General features: G+C 47.4%; 1 protein-coding gene across 1 annotated transcript in view; it reads left to right on the forward strand.

Moving 5' to 3' along the window:
- Window positions 1-2,915: 2,915 nt before the first annotated feature.
- The window catches only part of Gnptab (N-acetylglucosamine-1-phosphate transferase subunits alpha and beta), a 58,565-nt gene continuing 44,468 nt past the window's right edge, over window positions 2,916-17,012 (forward strand). The window contains exons 1-2 of the mRNA XM_051206361.1: window positions 2,916-3,208; window positions 15,124-15,209. Of these exons, the coding sequence (XP_051062318.1) occupies window positions 3,092-3,208; window positions 15,124-15,209 (203 nt within the window). The 5' untranslated portion in view covers window positions 2,916-3,091. The remainder of the gene's footprint in view (window positions 3,209-15,123; window positions 15,210-17,012) is intronic.

Genomic DNA, 17,012 nt, shown 5'->3' on the forward strand with positions numbered 1-17,012 from the left:
TAATTAGAGGAGATTATCTTATATCTTTGGAGAGGAAGGCAGCCTATTCCACCTCTGAGTCTTTCCAGGTATGAACCTAGGCCCATGGACATGTATTCTCTTTGTTTGTCTTTTCAAGACGGTTTGTCTGTAGTTTTGGAGATAGTCCTGGAACTTGCTCTGTAGACCAGGCTGGCCTTGAACTCATAGATCCACCTACCTCTGCCTCCCGAGTGCTGGGATTAAAGGTGTGCATCACCAATGCCCAGCTGGACATGTATTCTTATGCCATTCTTATGCCTGACCAAGTGGCTTGGATAGCAGATCAGTATATAGGTCATTCAGATAAATGTGCAAATATACATTAAGTTGGGTAAGTATGTCCCCTGAATTGCATGGGATATACTTACACTAAATATATGCATTGACTCTCTTCTAAGATTTTTAGTTTTTATGTATATTTTTGCTTGCACATATGTTTACTACCATGTATGGACAGTGCCCTCAGAGACCTTTGGCTCCCCTGAAACTGGAGTTGCAGATGTTTGTGGGCTACCATGTGGATGCTGGGACTCAACCCTGCTCCTCAGGAAGAGCAGCTAGTGCTGGTAACTGCAGAGACATCTCTCCAGCCCGTGCACTGTTTTTCTGAAATTCAGAATTAACCTGGTCTTCTGTGTCTGGCATCTCCCCTGTCTCTGCTCTGGACTTTCTGCCTCAGATCTTCCCCAAGATACCTTGGATTTTGTTAACATTCTCGATGCCTTTAAGAGAAAGCTTTTTATTTTTAAGTTAGTCAATTAATCTTGAGACAGGACCTCGCTACATAGCCCTGCCTGGCTTTGAACTTGCTGTGTAGATCCAGCTGGCTTCAAATCCACGGAGATCTGGCTGCCTCCACTTCCTCAGTGCTGTGATTAGGAGTGTACACCACGCCCAGTTAACGTCCTTTATTTCCGACATGATCTTCAAGGCCCTGCTAAACGCCCCACTTTGCTGTACCTCTGATTGCCTTGTCTTCAAGTTTCAACATGGCCGGTCCGGCCTGGATGAACCTCCCTTCCCATCTTCTCTAATCCTTAGGCCCCTTTTTCCATATCATGTGCTCGTCAGCTTTCTATTACTGTAACAAATACCAGAGACAGTCGATTGAAAAACCATCAAGGTTCATTTCAACTCAGTTTTGGAGGTTTCAGCCCTTTACCTATTGCCCACTTACTTTTGGGTCTGGGAAACACCTGATGCCAATAAATGTATAAGTTAGCCATGCATACATTGTATAAATGTATAAGTTAGCCATGCATACATTGTATAAATGTATAAGTTAGCCATGCATACATTGTATAAATGTATAAGTTAGCCATGCATACATTGTATAAATGTATAAGTACCATGCCTACATTGTTAGCCATGCATACATTGTATAAATGTATAAGTTAGCCATGCATACATTGTATAAATGTATAAGTTAGCCATGCATACATTGTATAAATGTCTAAGTTAGCCATGCATACATTGTATAAATGTATAAGTTAGCCATGCATACATTGTATAAATGTCTAAGTTAGCCATGCATACATTGTATAAATGTATAAGTTAGCCATGCATACATTGGTTTTCCTCTTGCCCTGCTTGTTTCATAACATTCATTTTATACCTAGTGGTTTGTGCTTTTATCTTCCCTGGCAAGAGTGACCAACTCCAGCTGTTGTCCATACCATACCTGAAGGATGCTTTGCATATACCAGGTATGTAACAAGTCTTTCTCTGTCCTGCCTGTCAGCTCCCAAATAACCACGCAGAGACTTGTTATTGATTATGAATGCTCAGCCTTAGCTTAGGCTTGTTTCTAACTAGCTTTTATAGTTTAAATTAACCCATTTCTACTAATCTATGTGCTATGCTACCACCTGCCTCATGGATTTCACCTCTCTTCCTGCATGTCCTGCTTTCTCTCAGGCTTCCCTGTCTCTCCCAGGCCTAGATTCATCTCCTTTCCTTTTCTCTGTGCCCAGAAGTCTCACCTAACCTCTTCCTGTCTAGCTATTGGCCATTCAGCTCTTTATCAAAACCAGTCAGAAGGTGTCTTGACAAATACACATCTTCACGGTATACAAAAAGATTATTCCACAAGAACACACACACACACACACACACACACACACACACACACACACCTGACCTAGTAACCGTGTGACTATACAGTTTTTCAGTTGTGTGTGAGGGGGCCTGAAATAGTTCAGCAGGGTCAGGTGCTTACTTCAAAGTCTGACTCCCTGAGCTCAGTTCCCTGAACTGTTCCCTGAACAGTTCCCTGAAAGGACAGAAACGACTGACGATCATGCACACACAGGAGTGCCTGTGAATACACAAACATTCACAAAGTGAAGTGTTCTTAGCAGATCACCTATCCAAAGCTAAGTATTCAGATAGCATCTAAACCCGTTAGAGTTCTCTCCCTGCTTTGCCGTAACTAGCCTAACCTGTGGCCTCAAAAATGTATTTGGAAAATGTCTTGATTAGTGATTTTCATTTTTCTAGAACTAATCAGACCTGGAGCAAGAACATCCAGAGTAGATTGTCATTTTGGGGCAAGCTGAATATATGTTCCCTAACCACTGTCAAAAATCCCATTTGCCTCCAGAATAAACTTTAGACAGGAGCTGTGCTTTTAGCGGCATTGTGAGGATGCTTGTGAGGACACTTAGGGGGACAGTCCCTTTGGTTACCTGTTGCACTGGGTGGCTCCGGGCCAGTCTGGTCCCTTTGGGGTGGGGGGGGGGGGGGGAGAGCAGAGGGCAGAGCCCGCGGCGCACGCGCAGAGGACAGGCCGCGCGCCCTGCCCTTGCCCCTCCGCCCGCCAGGTGGCGCTGGCGACCCGCCGCCGCCTCTCGGAGGCCAAGGCGGGCGGCGCCGGCCGCCTTGCGGGCCCCGGGTCCGCCTCCGCCGCGCCGAGGGCGTGGGCTCCGGGCTCCCGGAAGCGGCGGCCGCGGCGTGGAGCCCAGCGGGCTGTCGGTCGCCGGAGCGACCATGCGCGGCGGCCGGGGGCTGTGAGCGGAGCGCGGCGGCGCGGCGCGGGCTCCTCCCGGCGTGGGGCGGCGCGGCCGGGGTGATGCTGCTCAAGCTCCTGCAGAGACAGACCTATACCTGCCTCTCCCACAGGTATGGGCTCTACGTCTGCTTCGTGGGCGTCGTGGTCACCATCGTCTCGGCTTTCCAGTTCGGAGAGGTGAGTAGCGGAGCCCGAGCCCTGCAGCCGCGTGCACAGCCCTCCCTGGCCGCGCCCCGCGTCTCCCTGCCGCCTCCCCATCCTCCTGCAGCCTCGGGACCAGCACACAGCCCGCCGGTCCCGGGAGCCCACAGCGCGCATCCTCTCCCCGGCTCGGCTGCGCCAGCTGGACTGGACGTCCGGGCCTCCGTGCTCCCGTGTGCTGTCCCCGAGATCCCCCCGGTCATTTGACTTCTGCTCTCAGGCCTTGCGCCGCTGGAACTCCTTTCTAGGGCAAGCAGTTGGTGTTGTGCTTGATTTTGTTTTCTGTAGTGATGATCCTCCATTCCTTGGCCCTCCTCGGTGCCACCCTACTAATCTTTCACTTCTGACAACACACCTTATCTTCTTCATCCGGTTTCTTCTGGATTTCAGACTTGCCTAAGAAGCACGTGCAGTTTTGCACCTGAGTTTGCATAGTGAAGGGTTGTTGTCCACCCTCCCCTAGCCGCCCCCCCCCCACTCTTGCTGTGTGGTGTATTGAACAGCCGTATGTCAGTGGGTGGTGGCTGTGCTGGTTAGAATGCTTTCGTGGATGGGAGACACCCAAGCGCTTATCTCAGATGAGCTGTGCCTAGGGTCCTTGTCAGGTGACTAGGACTGCCTGCCGACCTTGGACTCCAGCCCGGGCCCTCTTGGGAGCCAGCACAGGCAGACCCTTGCGTCATGGGGTATGCTAATACTTTTTAGAGCGGGCGCTGGTCTTTCTTGAGCAGAGACCTGCGCTTAATTCATGTGCAGTTAAGCAGTTTGGTTACATTGTAAACTATTCAAAGGGCACAGGCAACCGGTTTGGGAGGTGGGAAACACCAGCTGAAATGGATTTTGTGCTCCTTTGGAGGCATACGTTGGACGTTTTGGGACCGAAATTAATCTTCGTTTTAAGTGTGGTACAGCACTCTCAAGTGTGCACAGGGCGATGGATGGGCACGCGGGTGTGAGTCAACAAATGACTACTTCTGGAAACAGGAAGGAAAGTTGTGCTTTCAAATGGCTTGAAATGTTGTCTCCCAATTTTTTGTTTATATTTTAGTAAGAGGCTTAAAGGGCTTAAAAGTGAACAGAATGATTTTTATCGAATGCCACAGTACACATGTGTGCCATCTGCACCCACACTGGACTGTAAGATCTGTAGAGGAGGCGGTATCTGTTTAAAGACAGTAATGCTGCTCCAAGGTCAGTGCCAGGCACCACCACTGTGTGCAAACTAAGGATGTGTTCAGTGACTGGCTGAAGTATATGGCATGTGTCTAAGTGTGTTTTTAGTGGTTCCAGGGACTAGAAAAAAAATAGTCTTACAGATGGGAATGAGAATCCCCAGGCTTGTAAGAATGGTATAGTTTCTTAATATTGCACTACCTCCTAGTCTTTGTTTCGTGTGCTATAACTTAATGTGATTGTGTATAGTTAGTGTGTCTTACTGCTTTTGGATGACTTTGCTTTTAAAATAGTCTCAACTAAATTGCCCTGGCTAGCCAGAAGTTTGCAGTGTCCCTGACTCAGTCCTCCCAAATGCTGAGGTCACTGGGTTATGTTTCTAACCAGGTTAATTTTAAGTGAGCAGTTTATTAGCTGCAGTGTAAAATACATTACAGCCTTGAAGTCCCCATTTCATTTTACTTTGAGATAGAGTCTCACCATGTGAGCCCATGGCTGGCCTTGTGTCCAGAGTGCTAGGATTGAAGGTGTGGGCCACATGCCTGGCTTGTGGGCACAGACCTTAAAGGTTAGAGTAAATTAGAGAGTGGCTGACACAGAACCGTGGAGAAGAGGGGCTGGAGGGCTAGGTAGATGGAATCTGGATTTGACTGATGGCTCCATTTAATAAGCATGATAATAATGAACATATACCTTACTAGGCATTCTCTTGACTGCCTTACATATTAATTTAGTCCTCACAGTATCATCTGATACGGACAGTATTATTTTACCCACCTTACAGGTTATGGCAACTGAGGTGTTTGCATAAGTTAACACAGCTAATCCTTGGCAGACATTGGCATCCAACTTAGACAGTTGACTTTGATGCCACAATCACAATAAGACTTCTTAGTCTCTTTAAAAAAGGCTTTCATTGATTTATGTTGTGTGCATACATGTGGGTACACATGTGTACATTATGCATGTGGTTCTCTCCACCTCATGGTTCCTAGGGATCAAACTCAGCTTGTTGGTTTTGGCAGCTAGTGCCCTTATCCCCTAATCCATCTCATTACGACTGCCTCCTTTCCTTCCAGTGCGGGGACTGAACCTATGGCATCCGAGGCAAGAGCTCTATCCCTGAACGCCACCCCCAAGCTCTCAATAGTTTCTTGGTTTCTCAAGCAGCCCATACTTATCTGGTCTGGGAAAAGAAATCTAAACCCTCTCAGCTTCCCTTTCTTCAAAGGAAAGGCAAGGATATCTTCTTATCAGGGTCGCTAGATGGGATTAAGTGTGTGGCGCACCTTGTTCTGTTGACAGCAGGTAACATTGTGGAACCATCCAAGCCAATGTGACTCTCAGGGCTGTCATCATTCTCTCTCTCTCTAGCTCTCTCTCTCTCTCTCTCTCTCTCTCTCTCTCTCTCTCTCTCTCTCTCTGTGTGTGTGTGTGTGTGTGTGTGAGTGAGAAGGTGCCCTGGAGCTAGAGTGACAGGTAATATGAGCAGCTCAGGGTGGGTGCTGGGGTCCAAACTCCAGTGTGCTGGAAGGCTGCTGAGCCAGCTCTCCAGCCTCTGCTAGAGTGCCCCACCCTGTGTGTTTGAGGCAAGATCACATGCACCCTAGGCTAGTTTCCAGCTCCATAGGTACCTGAGGATGACCTTGAACTTCTTTCTGACTCTCCTGTTCCCTAGTGCTGGGATTATAGTTGTTCAAGGCTGTGCTGGATCTACCCCAGGGCCTTATGCATGCTAGGCAAGCATCTCCCCAGCCCCAGGTTGTTGCATTTAATTAGCCATTTGAACAATTTTCCAAATTTTGAGGAAAAATATAATCAAGGGAGGGATCGACTAAGTAACTTCTTTTCCCCTCAAAGTGGGGCCGAGTACTTTATGGATAACCCTTGGTAACTCCCTTGGGATAAATAAGAAACATAGCTGGCCCATAGCTGACAATCTAGAGGGTGAGCTGGGCCCTCATAGTGGATGTCCTGGTCTGAATGAAATGACAAGGTATGTGAAGGGGCTTTTACTGTAGATGTGAGGGGGGGCGCATCCAGGGGCTCTGGCAAGGAAGAGAAAGAAGTAGACTAAACAAGCCCAGTAGATTGGAGCTGGAGAGAGCAGGAGAGGAGAGGGGAGGGGAGGGGAGGAGAGCAAAGAGAGAGCTAATGCTTGCTGAATGGCAGGGTTGTGTAGGGTGTGAGGCTGAGGAGGGAAGCCCTGGAGCTGGAGAAGTTCAGGGTAGGGCTGGGAGAGAAGAGCTGAGGGGAGCCAGGGTGCCCGCATGAACCCTGTGGCAGGTGCTTGTAGTGCTGAGAGAGCCTGAGGTCAGCACGCTCTTGCTCTTTCGTATGCTAGTAAGCATCATAGTTAGCCATTTGTTCCAGGTCTCCTTAGGTCACAGCAGGTGAGCTGAGGGTAGTAGAGACCAGCTTGTTTGTAAGTCATGTGAGTCTGAGTTCCTTAGAAGTCAGAGCTCTAGACTGTCCTTAAGAGTCCTTTAAGCAATCTAGATCAACTGTGCCCTCAATTCAGAAACCTTCGGTTCTGCTTTTATGGTGCCAAATGACTTTAATGTTAGCACTCAGGGGGTCTGAGCTTTAGAGGTTAGCCTGGGCTGCAAAGTGAGACTCCTGCCTTTAGCATTAGTGTTTGTTCTGTCTTGTAGTTGCTGTTTTGTGTCTTAAGCCATGCTCTTGAGGTAAGATTGTATTTCAGGCCCAACGTCATGGATAAACAAATCTATACACCCTTGCCTGAGACTCGAAGGGCTTACTGCATTATCACATCATCAAATACCTGCACTCTCTATAGTGAAGTTCATGAATATTTATATTCCACGAGGAAAACACTGACTATAAATAGTCTCCTGTCAGTTAGGTCAGGTTTTGCCACCAGATGAGTTCAGGGCAGGTCACGTATGCTGCCAAGTGAGGAACAAAAGCAAAGCTGGTTTGGAGATTTGGGGATTTTAGGATCGTGAATGAAGGGTTGTAGATCTCCCGGTACGTGGGTGTTTTGATTGTGTGCCTTGTCTTACTTGGGAATATATGGCTTTCTTCAGTAAACTAAGCATGGAAATAAAATTAACTCAGGTAGGAAAGTGAGTAGGCGTGGTTAAAGTCTGCTCCTACTGTTCGAGAATCTCCTCTCCACCCCCCCCCCCTTCTTCCTTGTCTGTTTGTGGTCATGTTTTTGGATTTGGGAAGTATCCTTTTCCATGATAAAGAGGGTTGAAAACCCGGTCCAGCTCAAGTCACCCTTGCGACTAGTTTTCTTAACTTGTCCAATTTTAGGAAAAAAGGTGTGTTAGCATGCTTGTCTTTGATTGGTTTCCTGCTGTTAGGGTTTTAGTGGTCAGAGGCAACAAAGGGGGTGTGGTGGGGGCGGGTAAGCAGAAAGAGACCCATCTGAGAGGGCAGTCCCTGGCCTGTACAAACTAATTCTCAACCCTGCCCAAATCGACTAATCCAAGCTGAACCTGTGGGTGGGGGCCGCCCCTCGCAGCTTTATGATTTATTTTTGGCAGAAGTTTTATTGAAAAAGTGGTGATATATGCCTTTAATACCAGCACTTGAGAGATAGAGGCAGGTGTTTCAAGTTTGAGGCTGGCCTGGCGTATATTCTAAGTTGCTGGCCAGCCAAGGCTCTGGAGTAAAACCCTGTCTTATAAAACAAAAGCAATTAAAACAACAACAAATGGTTTCAAAACTACTAGCCAGGATAGTCAAGGCCCCTTGCTCCCATTTTAATGTACATTTATTGGGAGGTTGACACAAGAAACCTGAACTCGACAGTGTGGCTCCATGGGTAGTGTTTGCTGTGCAAGGTCAACAACCTGAAACCTGAGCTAGATGCCCAGAACTCATGTAAAGGCTGAAGGAGAGAACTAACTCCTCAAAGTTATCCTCTGACTTACACACACTCACTCACACACACACACACACACACACACACACAGAGAGAGAGAGAGAGAGAGAGAGAGAACACACTAAAAAAGAAGTGTTAACTATAATATTAATGGAATTTGTGCTATGGGAAAAATGTTAGGGATTGCATACAGCTTTTCTCGTAAAAGGTCTTTCTTTGAGAATACTACTGTCAGAGCTTAGTGAATCCCAAAGCAGAGACTGTGTCTCAGTCATTGCTCAACTCTTGGTAAGTGGAAAGCATTTATTAACCAGAAGGTACCAAGTAAATTCTGGAGCATGGATGGTTGAACAGATGGATGCATGGATGGATGGATGGATGGATGGATGGATGGATGGACGATGGATAAACAGACGGACTGTGATTTTTATCTAGCATCCTTTTAACCTCATTTCCAGTGAAGGTAGGTAGTCTACGCTGATCAATGTGTGGTTATTTTGTATTTTCAAACATGATTAATGTGACTGTCACCTGTCCATTTTCATGTTCTGAAATTCATTTTTGTTCTAGGAAGCTTTTCTAGAAACATGTGGCCTGCTGGTAGGAAGCTCACTGTATGCACATAGAAGGCACAGCTCAGGCTGGGGGTGGGGGGATGAGGCCACTGTAAACGTAAGGACCACATAATAGTGTAAGAGCAAAGGGAATCCCGTACGTGTGTAACGGCTTCCTTTAAGAGAAGACAAGGCACTGGTGGAGACTGTCGCAGGAGGCACAAGCTTTAGGGTGTCCTCATCAAGGAGCAGGCATGTGGGCAGAGGGAAGGAAAGACTGCTTAGGACAGTAGGACTGGGGTAACTGAGCCGACGCTTGGTCATGTAGAAAATGTGGTTCCTTTACTTTCCAATCCCTGGTCACTGGAAATGGCTGCTGGTTGTCCTCAGGTACTGGATTGCAAGAGACAGATTCCAACTCAGACCTGGCTTTTTAAAAAGGAGCTTAGCTGGTAACTGGGCAGGCTATAAACCTCTGGCAGGTTGTTGGGTCAGGGTGCTTGAAAATGATGTTGGGAATCCCTGCGTGTCCTGTCCTGCTGCCCCTCAGGCAGCATGCCCCAAGTGGATGTGGTCCCCAGCTTCTCTACTGCCCCTGCTAGTCGCTGCAGAGCCTTTCTGAGGGGGCCAGCCACGCTCCCAGCTGCCTGCCTTGCCCTGGGGGTGAGTGTCCTTGTTATACCCATGTCAGCCACCTGAATCACCTGCAGAGTCTAGGGGCTGGGCACGCCTGGACCACCTGATCTGAGAAGGCTACCCTACAGTTACCACACTGTTATCAAAGGTTGGCCAGAGCAACCCATGTCCAAGATACCAGCTTCAGTTCAAATCCATTTCCTTTCCTTGGCCCTCACGTTACCACCCGTGGTAGCGGTTTGCTGGTTTGCCCTTTATCTTACAGATGTAATCACGGTCTGTTTCCGTGGAAAGTATCTGTGAAACTTGTTCTCTTGTTTGGGTGTATTATTCTGGGGCTTTGCTAAATACAGCCCCAAGGTACCCCATAAATCTCCCAGCAGTGATTCAGCAACTTCATAGTTGCATTTGGTCAATTTTTAAGATCTATTCTTTGTTTGTTTGTTTGTTTGTTTGTTGAGACAGGGTTTCTCTGTGTAGCTTTGGGGCCTGTCTTGGCATTCACGCTGTAGATCAGGCTGGCCTTGAACTCACAGAGATCCGTCTGCCTCTGCCTCTCAAGTGTTCATTTTTATCAATGAACTTTAGTGTGTTGTAAAAGCAAAATTGCCTGACCTGGCCTCTGGAAGACAGTAGAAGTCTGTAGATCGCTCTGTCTACAGTAACTCCACCCCCTTTTCCTTCCCTGTTCCCACTGCTCCTCAGTTCTGTCTGTTTGTTTGTTTTTGTTTTCCAAGACAGGGTTTCTCTGTGGCTTTGGAGCCTGTCCTGGGACTAGTTCTTGTAGACCAGGCTGGTCTCAAACTCACAGAGATCCGCCTGCCTCTGCCTCCCGAGTGCTGGGACTAAAGGTGTGCGCCACCAACACCCAGCTTGCTCTTTACTCTTGAATGCTAGGATTGACAAGTACCTAGGCGCGAACCTCGAACTCCCCTCCTGTGGCAGACATCCGTATTTATCATCCCAAGCCGAGACGTGAGGCAGTGTCAGGAAAAAGAATGCAGCAGCCTGGGGTCCCCGCAGTGTCCCAGAGCACTCCCAGAAATGGAGGGAGACTGGCCTGAGACCTGAATTCTTTACTGCATTGTTACCAGTCACATCCTACAACCATGCCTGGAAGAATACCTGGGCATTTTATTATGTAGGCCATTAACTGTGCTTGTCCCGATGAATATGGTAGGCTGTAGTTGGGCCTAAGACATGTGTTACTCATTGGTAACAAAAACTTCTCTGTTGGTCTGGGCATAGTGGTGCACACCTTTAATTCCAGCAATGGGGATCTGACGTAGGCAGGTCCTTGTGTTCGAAGCCAGCCCAGTTACAGACTTCTGTGGTCACTTCAGGTTGCAAACGCTAATGTCACCTCAGAGTTAGGGTGGCCAGTCTCGGGGAGTAACGGATCCCAGAACCTAAGTTGAGGCTTTGTGACTCCCCTAGCTAGGTCTGCAACAGACCGCAAACCCAAAATCAAGGGAAGAGATGGGTTTGTGCCCCCTCTGTCCTAACCCAGTGAGAGAGCATGAAGAAGTCAGTCAGCAAGGAAACGAAAGTAAGTGTCACAACTTAAAGGGAGGGCATCCTTCAGAGACCACTCCTAGCGCCATGCTTAGAGGGCTCACTTGGTCATCCCTGATGAGACCCTTTCATTTTAGATGGGTTGGCAACTTCTTCTATGACCTCTGGAGCCTCCGACTCTGGGGTCGGGATGGGAGTCTGGGTCTGATGCTAGGGTCTGTCTCATGTGTGGCACACTTCTGCTACATGCCACACCCGTCTTTGGCTCCAGCTAGGGAGTGTGGGCTGATTCAGGGACGTCAACTTCCACCTCCTCCTGAGAACAGACAGCTGACAGCTCTTTGTGCTTCTCAGATGTGAGGCAGGGGTTGCATTTACGATTTGAACGATGGTGAACTGTGTTGGTGATCCACTGACTTTTCCCTGAGTTGGGGAGATTGGAAGGATTTCTCTGCCAGTCCCCGGATGAGGTGGAGCAGTTACAGAAGGCTAGCCGCCTCCTCCAGGCCCTGTGCCTTCGTGCCACCATGGGGGTGAATTCCCCTCCAGCCCGTGGGGAACGCAGTGTTTGGTCCATTGCTCACTTGGCGCTGTCATGTGGTTTCTTGTATTTGGCACTTCAGAGGAAAATGTGCACAGCAGCTTTTCAGGGCAACTGGCTCGCTCAGGGGATAAAACTTAACCTCCCAGTCCGTACTCAGAAACCTGCGGTTGGGGATGGCATCTCTGTACCCTTAAAACTCCGCTGTGCCCACAGAATGCCCGGCTCATCCATTCTGTTGGGAAATACTTAACCAGGCCCCTGGGGGCACAACAGTCAAGAAGACAGGGAGCTTGTACAGGGGAGCCTTCAATGCTACTTCCTCACAATGGTGAGCAGTGCTGCAGAGATGTAAGGGTGTGGTGGGAGAGACCGGCAGTGAGAATGGATTTGTTCAGTGGCCTAGGTCAAGGTGGCTTCTTGATGCTGTGTGAGCCCACCGGGAGGGCCAGAAATAACTCAGGCAGAGGAGGGAGGAGGCCAGGGCAGTTCCCGGCATTCACTTTCAGCTGGTAGTGATATTTCCCCCAGGGGACATTTAGATCATCATAGCTGGGCATGGGATGGAATAGTGCTGTGGGCTTTAATGTGTAGAAGCCAAGGAATGCTGTTAATGTATGGGACAAATCCCCAACAACAAAAAAAGTCACCCAAGCCCAATAGCAGTGGTGCTGGTATTGAGAAACTACCATTTCTCAACCAAAGAGGCTGAGTAAATGCCTTAACATCAGGAGAACAGAGTAACTGAGTCTGGTGTCCCGAGTTAGAGTCCCAGGCCCCGTGTGGTGGAAGGAGAGATTCCTAGATTCCTACAGGTCTTCCCTCTACATCCGTGCTGGGATTTACATGCCCCTGCCATACACAAAATAAATACATAAAGGCAGCACCCCTCCATGGCCTCTGCATCAGCTCCTGCCTCAGTTCCTGGCCTGCTTTCCTTCAATGACTGACAATGATGTGGAAATAAACCCTTTGCTCTCAGACTTACTTTGGTCATAGTTTCCATCACAGTAGTAGAAACCCTAACCAAGACACTGATTGTGACCGAGCCTGGTGAGGACGGGTGGGTTAAATGAGGTGTCAGATGTCTACGAGGCACCTTGCAAAGTGCTCCGTGGAAAGCATCCAATAAATGCTAATTAAGTGCCATGTGTCCCCTTTGGGGAGCTCTTCTAGCTGTGATGCTCACATAGGCAGAAGTGAGAGACTAGCTCTCTCAGCCGATGCTTGACAGCTGTTCTCCAGAGACAGCAGAGAGGTTCACAAGGGTTGTCCGGTGTGCTGTAGTGTGTTAATGGGGTAGCAGGGGGCACAAATAGTTATTAATATGTCTTGCACTTTTATAATTCCTATGTAGACATCTTCTCTAATTCCGTCTAGAGTGTAACAATCCAGTGTTTGTAATAGATGACGTTTATTCACAGTATGCCTTTTTAAGTCTCTCCAGTCTTGGGACATTCTGTTCCAATCTTGTGGTGCAGATGACAGTATCTTTAGCAGGTGATTTGTCAGCTTGTGGGTGACTCATACATGCAGTACGTTAACCAGGAAGAAAGGATCTTAGAGACATCCTACAGACTGTCCCTGTATCCTGTGATCAGATGGAAAGCCTTATGATTTAAAACCAAAAAGAGAAAGAAACAAAGCAGGCTGAGGAAGCCATGATGAGCAAGCCAAAAATCAGCACCCTGCATGACCTCTGCATCAGCTTCCATCTCCAGGTTCCTGTCCCAACTTCCTTTGAGGAAGAACTGTACCCTCATTTATTTTATTTTTTTTTATTTTATTTTATATGTGTCGATCCCAGTTCCCTCTCCCTCCCTCTCTCCCTCCCTCTCCTTCCCTCCCTCTCCTTCCCTCCCTCTTACCCTCCCCCCCATATGCACCCTGCCCACCCTTCCCTCCCATCCCCCCGCCCCCACTCCACATGTAGGGCTATGCTTTCCAGGTGGGGTCATGTAAATCTGCTTTGCCTTCATTTTTTCGTTAAGCTTCAAATTACATTTTTGCTGTATGTGTGTTGTGTGTGTATACATGCATACGTGTGGAAATCTGCGGATAACTTACTAGAGTCAGTTCCCTACTTTATCTGAGAGTTTTAGCCACTGTAAGGACAGGATAAAAACATATACTTCTTATGTAATTGTGGCCATTTATGGCCATCTCAGGGAAATAGTTCTGGGTCACTGGATGCCTGGCGTGTTAAGTAAACATGAGTTTCATAAGTGTGTATTTTACAAGCCAACTGCAGGTAAGTGAGGGAGCAGCCTGGGCAAAAGCAGAGCCAGCTGACATGAACTCAGCCCTACAGCCATCTGTGGCATCAGCTTTGCAGTTACCATCCTGTTCCAGGGATTCGGGAGGATGCAGGCTGGCTTTGACTGCCATTTTGTAAAAACGGACCAGCAACCGATTATGATTGCTATGATTATTAAAATAGACTCCTAGAAGTAGGAAACATGGGAGGCAGGGAGATGGTGCAGTCTCCGGAGTTCTTGTCATTAGCACCCACATTAAATGTGAGTGCAGAGCATGGTTCTTCGGTCCCAGAGCCGGAGAGAGGCGGAGACCGGGGATCCCCGGTCTAGCAGAATCTGCAAGCTCCAGGGTTAATGGGACACTGTGCCTCAAATAGTTAAGACAGAGAGCAACCGAGGGAGATATCCCATGCTGATCTGTGACCTCCACACACATCCACACAGATGTACACACACGCACGCACATTTTAACCTGATATAACAAGCCTCGTAATGGTATTTATACTTTTTAAAGCTAGTAACATTGTATGGTGTGTCAGAGATCACTTTTAGAAATAGTATTGTAGTTCGCCTAATCTCAGATTTTACCAAGAAATTGCCCCGATGACAGAGAAAAGTAAATATTCTGAGGAAAGTGGTTTAGAGCAGTGGTTCTCAACCATAGTAAGGTCATCTGTCCTCCCGATCATGCCAGCCTCTTCTCTTGCTCTTAGTGTTCTTACAGGCTCTGAGGAGAACCCTCCCCAGACTTGGGGTGGGGCATAGGCTACCCTGCAGCCCTCCAGCCTTCTGTTAACCCATCCACGGCCTGCAAGTCATAGTCAGGGCCCTGCTTCCTAGCCTGGCTTCCGTTCTGTCCTGGTTTCTGCCCATGTTCTCCTGAAAAAGTCAACCGCGCAGCTGCCCTCAAACAGCCTGCCCCAAATGTACTCTTCCAACTAGCTGACATTGTCCCTTTCTCCTCTCCCCTCAAAACCCCACTCAGACATCACCTCCTGTTAAATGCTTTGTATTCCCAGAGCTCATCCCCGTGCCAGGGAGGTGCTAAGTCCTCTCAGCTCGTTTACTGGCCTGAGCAGGGCATCTGATGTGGAGCAGTGCGGAGTGGGTGGGCGCCTTGGACCGCTCAACAGTCTGCTTTTATTTATTTTATTAATTTATGTTTATATTACAGTCCTAGCCCCCCCTTTCTTTCCCCCCACTCCCTCCCCCACCTCCCATGGCTCCTTGGAGAGGGTAAAGCCCCCCTCCCCAGGATGTCTTTCACGGTTGTCTATGAACTGAAATGAACTTTTGTATTGAACGGTTAGTTTTTGATGCACAAAGTATTGGTATTTTTCTTTTTCTTTTTATTCTAGGTGGTTCTGGAGTGGAGTCGGGATCAATACCATGTTTTGTTTGATTCCTACAGAGACAATATTGCTGGGAAATCCTTTCAGAATAGGTGAGAGTTACTTTTTGGTGTATCTATTATTTGAATTTAAAGAATAAGCCATGAATTCCTTCATGTTTTAAATGTGGTGCTCATTTAAAGAGATCTGTCCTGACTGTTTATGTCAACACAAAACCCATCTCTCACCTCCAAGGGAATAAGAAATAATTTACTTTTGAGGCAAATATATATGGCCAGGAGCATGGATTCGAGTTGTGCCAAATAATATGTTCCTATGTGGAAACTGGTTCATCAAATTTTTATAGTTATGTAGCAAAAGAAAATCATGAATGTATTTTCTTTTCTTTCTTTCTTTCTTTCTTTTTTTGTTTGTTTGTTTGTTTGTTTGTTTGTTTGTTTGTGTTTCCGAGATAGGGTTTCTCTGTAGCTTTGGAGCCTGTCCTGGAACTCACTCTGTAGACCAAGCTGGACTTGAACTCACAGAGACCCACCTGCCTCTGATTCCCGAGTGCTGGATTAAAGGCATGCACCACCAATGTCCCCAGCCATAAATGTATTTTGTAAACACATTGTTGGAAATATTAGGAAAGTGGCTGTCTCAGAAAACCAAAGAAAAACGCCCAAGAGAATTTGGCTCTGAATTTGCAACATTCTCTCTACCAGTGCTTCTAGGCAGTCAATTATCCTTGTAGAACCTTTAATACCAGTGTGTCTTTGTTCTGGGAACCTCAGGTCACATGGAAATGGCTTCATATATTTCAGAATATATACGCCCACCTGGAGAAAGCATCTAGTTCATCTTATTTTGTAGGTGAAAATTCTTGATCTCCACGAAGTACTCTTTCCTTACAGGGTTGAATAGGCTGAGTTGCAAGGACTCGTTTTCTCTCTAGTTCTGTGAGGCACAGACACTTTCATCTATGACAGGAAACCAGGTTGCCACTGTACAACCAGTTGTGAGCACTGGCCAGTGTACCAGAACTCTGTCCACCAAGGCACGCCCATAGTAACTGCAAGGGCTGGACCAGGCATTTTTGGTTATCACATCCTGCCTCTGAGGTAGCAATAGTCTCAATGCTATACTTCTGTGGAGGTGAAGCTTCCTGAAATGCTGTCTTTGGTTGGTTGGTTGGTTTTGGTTTTTCAAGACAGGGTTTCTCTGTGTAACAGCCCTAGCTGTCCTGCAACTCACTCTGTAGGCCAGGCTGGCTTCAAACACACAGAGATCCTCTTGCCTCTTCCTGACTCCTGGGATTAAAGGCGTGCACCACCTCCACCCTGCTACTGTCTTTAGTTTTACTCTTAGAGATTTCCTCCTTCATAAGATAAGCCAGGACTCAGAATAGAAGCAATCTCCATTCTTCCCTCTCCCAATATCCTATGTCCCTTCTTACAGACAAAATGAATCACATAGGTCCTTTTTTTTTTTTTTGTCTAGAAAACTATTATTTATTTTAAGTATTTTATTTTTAATTATGCGTTTGTATGTGGCTATGTGCAATTTCATGTGACTGCCCATGGGGACCAGAAGAGGGTATCAGATTCTCCCAAACTGGAGTATCAGGTGGTTCTGAGCTGCCTGAGCTGGGTGCTAGGAACCAAATCCAGTTCTTCTGCTGAGCCAACTCTCCAACCCAAATAAACACTATATCATAACAGCAGTGTACATCGTTGGCAATGATTCGGGAGAGCTGTGTGTGTGTGTGTGTGTGTGTGTGTGTGTGTGTGTGTTTTCTTTTTTCAATTTTTGGAGACGAAGTCTCTCACTGAACATGGAACATGGAGCTTGTGGATTTGGCTTGGATGGATGGATGGTGAATGCCAAGGTTTCTCACCAGCGATATTCCGATATTC

The sequence above is a fragment of the Phodopus roborovskii genome, unplaced genomic scaffold (genome assembly GCF_943737965.1).
Source record: "Phodopus roborovskii unplaced genomic scaffold, PHOROB, whole genome shotgun sequence".
In the NCBI taxonomy this organism is placed as follows: domain Eukaryota; kingdom Metazoa; phylum Chordata; class Mammalia; order Rodentia; family Cricetidae; genus Phodopus; species Phodopus roborovskii.